Consider the following 7,925-nt stretch of genomic DNA (forward strand, 5'->3'; position numbering starts at 1 on the left):
TCAAAACAGGGCCAGCTTGGGAAAGGTGAGATGTCACTTCCAAAGTTTGTCTTAGACTTTTGGAATGAAACCAGGTTTTGTGATCCCCAACCCACATCCGCAGTAACACAACCTTAGACACTTACCAAATACATATATTAAAAATACATGCAACCTGAAATCAGCCTAAAGTCTCTGACCAGCAAAGCCAAATGGAGCATTTCCATCACTGCTGTTTGTTTTTTCTGTTAATAGCACCTCTGCTTTGGGAGATCAGAAACATCAACCCAAGGGCACATCTGGGACAGAGGCTGACACGAAGCTGAGCTGATGCAAGGCTGCAAACACACAACCCAGAGCACCCACTCCAGCAAAGTGCAGCGAGCCCTCACTGCTGCAGCCTCTTGGCACAGGAGCTGAGCACCATGTGCAATGTATCCCATGCTAAAGACCACACAATTATGTCACCAAACTCAGCATGGATTCAAAAGGTGATGAAAGGGAAAGGCATGCAGACCATGTGAAAGTGCAGCTCAGTTACTCATTAGGGGCAGATTCTGATGCTGTTAGGTACTTCCATGGGACTGCCACATGAAGCAAGACACCACCCAGCAGGAATTACAGCACCTAAACCCAGCTCTCCACCTATCCTAGTGTCCTTCAGATCTCTCAGACCTGCCCCAGGATTTTAGCAGTAAAGGCAAAATTAAACGCTGTCTTCCTGAGGCTGAAAACATGAATCCTGGCTACTTCTCAGGCTGCAGGATGGGTGCTAGAGTTGGGAACTGAGTGCTGCTCCCACACTCCCCTCCCTCAGCAGCAGGAGCATCCAGGGGCTCTGAGAGGGCTGGCCAGGCAGGTGGCAGGGCCTGGGCTGGTCTCTGGGTATCACAAGCTTCAGCCATGGCAGCATGTTTTGCCAGTTACATTTGCTGTTTTCCATTGTGGGAATTTTAAGGCACACTCGGTAGCTTTTCCCCAATACCAGCTAAACCCTTCTGTACACCCTTCCAAGTACACCACTCTAAAAAATGTGATTAAGCACTTCATAATAGAATACCAAAACAAATTACATTGACTATTCAATTTCTCTTATTTTTGTCTTTTTTTTAGAGACAAGGAAACATTAACATTCCCAGTTTTAGCAGTCCTGCACTTTTTCCCAAAAGAAGTTTCAGCCAAAATATTGCAGTCAACTCTACAGTAAACATGTCAAACAACCATTTGAAGAGTGGTGTCTTATTTTACAAGAAATGTGTATGTTAAGAACAACCAACTCCTCCAATGGAAAAGTAATCAGTTTAGCACAGGAAGAATACAACAGTCGGAAAGATTTGCTGGAACCAGGACCATTGCAGGATGCCCAAGAGGACTTAATAACTATGTAATAGTGCAATAGCTGCACTGGAACTGTGAAATATGAACACACTGCACAGTCCTCAAAGAGCAATTTACTCTGTTTAATGAAGAGCTGATTTGATGACTCAGTTACTCACTGAAGGGGGGTGATTTAAAATGCACACTTCTCCAGACCACTTTTTAATGTGTACATAGTTAAATTTGGATGTATATTTTATGTGTTCTTCCAGGATAAGCAGAAGCTTGGACTGCCTTCCTTACCACTGAATTTCAGTATTACATTTGATGCAACTAACAATTTCTCTTTGTTTAGGAAAAGCCCTCTGTTTAAAGCACACAATTTCTACATGTCTTGGGTCTTTCTTCCACTTTTCCTTTTTTCTCCACTCCTTAAGACTATTTGCTTTAAATACAGACCTGCCAAATGCAAGCACCTATGCCAAAATGGAGACACCTGCAGGCTGATTTCAGAGGCACTGGAGAGTGCTTAGCTCTCACCACAGCACAGAGATGTGTCACAGCCAGGGTACACAACCCAACCTGGCATGAGGGAAAAGCTGCTGTGTCCCACTGCACTGATGTCATTTATGAAGAGCTAACAGTGGGCCAGAGGTTACAAGTTCAATGAGAGTGAAGTACAGTGACTGCTGCTTGAGAAAGGTACAATTTAACCCAGAGAGATTTTAACCATTCTCAAAGTGCTGTGAACAGTACAAAACATGCTGAAGTTTAAACACACATTTGAAGAAACTCTGAGTAGGAGAAAAGACCTTATATGACATCCCAGACAGTAGTTCCAGGGAACTGGGGAAGATAATTTCCAGAGCTATGTGACCCAGCAGCCCTGTGCCTTAGGAGGGCAGAACACAGGACAAGAGGTCTGGAAAGAGGGGGGGTACCAGGTCCCATCCAGCAGAGAGGAGGCAGAGGGAGCTCAGCAGCCTGCACAGATCTTGCTGGGGACCAGAAGCACATGAGCTGTGAGCACAAGCTCTCATCTCCCCAGGCAAATCAAGACCATACAAAGAAGAGGACTCTGTGTAAATGCTGTTTGATGTTGCTCTTGTTAACTCTGCTACCAGCATTGCAGTTAAGCACTCAACCATGTGGTACACTGTGGAAAACATTATTTTTTTTATTACAAGCTTGTCTAAAGTTTAAAGAGAAACCAGGGAAAGCAGACACTTTCCAGGTGCTTGTACATCCCCCAAAGGAAATTAATTCAACTACAGAAGTGTTGCAGGCTGCTGGTGCCTCAAGTAAGAATAAATGTGAAAGCTGGGCTCAGAGTGTCCAGAGTCAATCTAGCCAGGTATAAGGGCAGTGCAAAATCCCCAGTGCTGGTCTAAATGCCTCTTAGGTAAGAGGCAAGCAGTGGAGATGCAGGACACCACCCCTCTAATCCCTAAGCATCCAGGGTGTGGAGGAAAGTTAAGGAACGTGTGTCCTGAGACTCAAGAGAACAGACAGCACAGCAGAAGATCTCAGCAGTTCTTGGTTTTCTTTAAATCTTGTGCAATTTAAGCCACTGTCTTGATCTTGGCAGTGCTTATTTTGGCATGTCAGTTTGTGAACATTCAATACAGACTGTAGGTTTTGCAGCCAACAGTGCAGCAGAATAACCAGCTATATAGCAAACACATATAAGAAAATGCAAACATGATTTCAAAGGCTTTCTATTGGATCATGCATAGCAAAACATCTTTCAGACAACCTCACATTTCTTCAAGACACCCATCACTCCTCTATTGACCTGAGTGGAAGCCATACCACTCCTCAGGGGCTATGATGTTAGTGCAAACATAGCCAAAATGCAAGTTTTTAACCCACATGGAAGAAAAATACTTGGGCTTCTCACAAGACAGAGGGAAAGGATCTCCCCAGCTTCAGTATCAGCTGCACTCCTCTGGTTTTCACTGCCTCACAAGCCAGCAGCTCACCCCTCCCTCTCATGCTGGGCAGGGCACTGGCTGCAGAGATGAAGCCATCTTTCTCATCCTGGGGAATAATGAAAACACTCATAGTTCCAAGTGAATTAAATTTCATATGCATTTAAAGGAATAAAAACAATCACACAGTGCAGCACACCAAAAGTTCTGCTGCTTTAGGGAGCTGTAAAAGAGAAATGACACGTGGCAATTTCAGGGGTAGAAAAAGACAACAGGGAGTGCTGGTACCTGCCTGAAGGATCAGTACAGAGTCTGCAGGGCTAGAAGAACCCTCTCAAGGCTGCACAGAAGTGTGGTACACCTGCAGCCTGGGGGAGAAATAGCATGATGGAGCTCCCCAAGAGGAAGGTACATTCAATGTCCACACCATTTCCTCTGGAGAAGTGACCACTTCTCCTGCTTAGTGCAGTTTGTGAGGAACATGCCTATCATCCATACTCTCTCCTCTTTCTCAGCAGAAAGCACAACAAAAGGTAAATGTTCCCATGAGGCATGCATGCACCTAGCTATGGTTCACTTGGGCTGGCAAAGGGGGAGTAAAGGAATACTAATTTATGAAGACAGGTAACTCAGGTTAAACAAGATAAGCAGATCCTGACACTTCAAAACTAAGGGAGGAAAAAAAGTGTTGATTTGGCTGCAGTTTTTTGCATCTTTGGGATCCCACCCAGGCTACTAAACACAGGTTCACTCTAGAGGTCTTTGGTTAGGAAGAGGTTCCAGAACTGATTATACTTGAGATGCAACAGCATAAATTAAAGAGACTTAATGCCTGGTGTCAGCACATCCCAATGCCAACTTAGCCACACTCCTGAGCACTTCCTCAGTGACAGGCAGATGTGTTACATAACTCCCAGCTAGAGAAACCACGGGTCCTATACATGCACAGAAACTGAGCCTGGTGGAAATACTGCTATGCTTTCTTCATGTAAAGACAACAGCCCTCCTGCAGACAGCTGCATACAATGTGAAGCAGATATAATGTCCAACCTAAGTTATCTTGAGAACTTAGAAGTCACATTTTAGTGTCCTGCATGGGAAGTATGATTACTGAATGTGTCTGAGCTATATTTTTGGGCAATTGAATGCTCACTCAACACATTGGATCATAGACACAAGATTCCCCCTCCTGGCGTGTCTTTGTTTTGCTGCCTGGTCTACCCAGTCCCCCCTCTAATTTCTCTCTGTATAGATCAGCTTCTGAAAGCATCTTCTTAACCACACGTCCAGCCAAAATCAGTCCATGTGCTGTCTGAAGAGCTGGAATCACAGACTTGGACGGCACAGGAGCTTTCATACATCTGACACACCCAGAGGCTGGTACAGAGCTATACAGCTAAGACCATTACAGCACTGTCCTAAATAACCGAGAAGATACATTCCTTAGAGCTAAATGAAGTGGAAAATTCCCTTGGAGACCCTTCTGCTTTCTCTGTTTATGTCAGACAGTCTAGACAAGAAAGGAAAATGAGAGTTAGTGCTGCTGTCAGGAAGGCTCTCACTCTGAGCATAGCCTCTGAATGTTTCTCCTAAATTTCTTCCACTGACTGCAGGTGGTTCTTGAATACTGTTTGTCTAAGCTAATAAGGTAGGTGGGTGACTACTGTTTTCTGTAGTCAGTATCCATTCTTCCACACATGGGATCTGGCAGCAAGCAACAAATTGCTCCTGGCAATACACAAATAGGATCTGTCTCCTAAGTTGGCTCCAGCATGACACCCTTCTCTTACGCTTTCCTGGCCTGAGGACTGCCACAGCAATCCTGGGCACAGGCCCCACACTGACTTTCTATTTTGATAAACAGAACAGGGTCAATGACAGCACCAGTCCAATGCCAGACCCCTACTGGGGAAAAATCTTTCCCAGACAAAAATTGAAGGACTCTTTCAGTTCACTGGAGCCTGTCTGCTGAGCCAGAGCAGCCTCACTGTCTCACAGACCTGGTACTTGGACACAGGATCCAAAGCGCAGAGTGAGCTAGGGACAGGTCCTCTAGGCAGAGCACATGCAGTAAAGCTGGTCAGCAGGACCATATCAAACACAGCTACAGTGTGAGAAAGCAGGACCAAGGGCAGAAAAAATGCTCAGCAATGGCCTTTACCCCCTCAGAAGGAACTTCAGAATCCACCAGCCCTCCTGCCTGACACTGCACTTGCTCAGGACACAGTCTGTGTTTAGTAGCTTATGAACTACTCTCTAGACTGGAGAAGGAAGGTGGTGTCCCCTCAATGTGGCCAGTACATCAACAAGGACAGGGAACACACATGCAGCCCCCACCCAATCCTGTCCAGGCACTCTGGGGTTAAGAACACAGTATTCCCACTCCAGCAGGTTTTGGTGTGCTCCAGAGTTCCATAGCTGGGAAGCACGCAGAGCTCTGTGCAGCACCATGCCAACACATTTGGGTTTGTTCAGAAATTGGCCTAATTTTTACAGCACATTGGTGTGGGACTGAAAACAAGGAAAGACTATATGGATATTACATGCAAAATTTTTAGTGAAGTATCAGAATCTCCAAGAATCACTTTAGACATTTCACAGTCAGGGAAGCAAGAGCCTGCACACACTCAACAGCTAACACTTTTCTTCAGAGGCTATGACATTTTTCACGTTTCCCTCACTAACAGAACACAAATCCCCCTACTCCCTTCCCTCCTCCTCTCACTTGCCAGCAGGCAGCCCTAGAGATCCAGTTCCCCCTCCATTTAGCCCTGCCACAAGGAGCACTCTTATAAAACCACTTCCAGGAGTGCGATCCCAAGCTTAACCTGGATGGGCTCAGCAAGCTGCAGAGAAACTACAGTTCCAGGTTAAGCAAATCATTCCGGTTGTTTAGCTGCACACTAAAACTCACCAGAAGCCACGGGTGACATGATAACCCGGGCTCTGCCGCACAGCCCAGAGCTGCAGGGAGGCTTGGGGAGGATGCTATCGTCCTTGGCTGGCTTCTCTGCGCTATAGCACGGGGCTGGAGCTGGGACAGCCACTACATCCGGAGCCTGGGGCAAGTGTCCCTGTGCCGCTCCGGCTGCTGTGACCCCAACAGATACAATCTGGCACTGAAATGCCTCCGTACGTGTGTCTACACCCTGTCTTTAGCCGTGCTCCGGGACAGACCTTGTGGTCGCAAGCGGAGCAGACTCGGTTCAGCATTGCCTGCGGTGCAAAAAGTGCCGAGGGGGCTGCAGTGATAATGCACTACTTCCACAAGGGAAAGGACAGGGCAAATCTGCCACTGCCTCCCACAACGCTACCTCCAGAACAGCTTAAACGTGAGCCTGCGAGCCCGGGGAGCTCCGACAGCAGCGCCAGCCTCGCCCAGGCTGATACAGGGTTGAATCCACAGAACTCTGGCGGCAACGATGAGAAGAAATCTGGCTTCCCGGGAAGATGCAGCGCCGGGCTGCTCGTGTCAGTGCCGCTAACCACGCCAGCGGGGCTCCCAGCAGAGCCCAGCCAAGGACGACGGGACCAGTACGCGGTTCCAGGCGGGGAAAGGCATCCACGGGCTGAAGACAAGCGGGAAGCTGTCACCCTCCGGTGCCACCTGCTCACGTCTGGCCACGAGCGTCCTTGTGGGCTGCAGCCCTGCGCTCCGGAGCTGCCCGAAACGCAGAGAGCCGCAGCGGGCTAACCCCCGGAGGGTCCCGGCCGCCCTCCGAGAGCCAGATGACCCTCGGTGCAGAGGCTTGCCCGGCTTTGCAGCCCCCCTCCCCGCTCGGGCGTCGCTCCTGCCCCGCACACACAGCGGGCAGCGGCAGGTGCTGCGCCGGGACGGCGCTGTCCCGTGCCGGGCGGGGCAGAGCGCGGCGCCGCTGCGCATCCATCCCCAGGCACCGTGCCGCCCTGAGCCCCCCGCCCCGCGGCACCTCCCGCCCCGCGCCGCCGGGCAGGACAGCTGGGACGGCGGCCGCTCCCCGTACCTGGCAGGGCGGCGGGCAGCAGGGCGGCCAGCAGCAGCAACAGCAGGGCGGCCCGGGGGGCGGCGGGCCCCGCCATGGGGCCGGGGCGCTGGGCGCGGGCGGCGGGAGCGGCGGGGCGCGGAGCTGCCGCCCGCCCGGCGATCGTCTCGGCGGGGCTGCCCCGCTGCTGCTGCGCGCCCCGCCGTCTCCTCCTCCCGGGCTGCCGGGACACTGCAGCGGGGCGGCCCCGCGGAGCCCAGAGCCGGCCCTCCGCCCCCCCGGCCCCGGCCCGCCCCGGCGGCCGGTGCCCGCAGCATCCCCTGCCTTGGCGAGCGCGCACCTGGCTCCTTCGGCAAACATCTCTCCAGGCAGACCACGAGCTCCGAGCCTGATCCTTGGCACCCAGGGGAATTTTTGGCACACGCACCCTCGTGCTGCCTTGTGTCTCCTCTTATAGCACTATGTGTGGGCATAAGGCTCACCATACAAAACTTTCTTGATACCTGCTTGTCTTTTCTTCTTCACATCATCTTTTGTTCTTTCTGAACTGCCACCCCCTAGCTGGCCAGGGTTTTTGCTTCAGTAGCCTTTCACTGTTATATCGACAAGGCACTTCGCAGTCCGACTTGTCTGGCTCTTCCCACAACCCTCCAACCCATATTCCCCATCTACTTTTTGCCGCATTGCTGAAAGATACTTCTGTAACAATTAATAATGGGTTCTCTGCTGTGGAAAC

The 7,925-nt window shown here is 50.2% G+C and overlaps 1 protein-coding gene across 1 annotated transcript in view; it reads right to left on the reverse strand.

The window, feature by feature from the left end:
- Window positions 1-7,355, reverse strand: part of FNDC1 (fibronectin type III domain containing 1) — a 59,310-nt gene extending 51,955 nt beyond the window's left edge. The window contains exon 1 of the mRNA XM_079297554.1: window positions 7,211-7,355. Coding sequence (XP_079153680.1) covers window positions 7,211-7,286 — 76 coding nt within the window. The 5' untranslated portion in view covers window positions 7,287-7,355. The remainder of the gene's footprint in view (window positions 1-7,210) is intronic.
- Window positions 7,356-7,925: the final 570 nt, after the last annotated feature.

The sequence above is a fragment of the Erithacus rubecula genome (genome assembly GCF_903797595.1).
Source record: "Erithacus rubecula genome assembly, chromosome: 2".
NCBI classification, from domain to species: Eukaryota; Metazoa; Chordata; class Aves; order Passeriformes; family Muscicapidae; genus Erithacus; species Erithacus rubecula.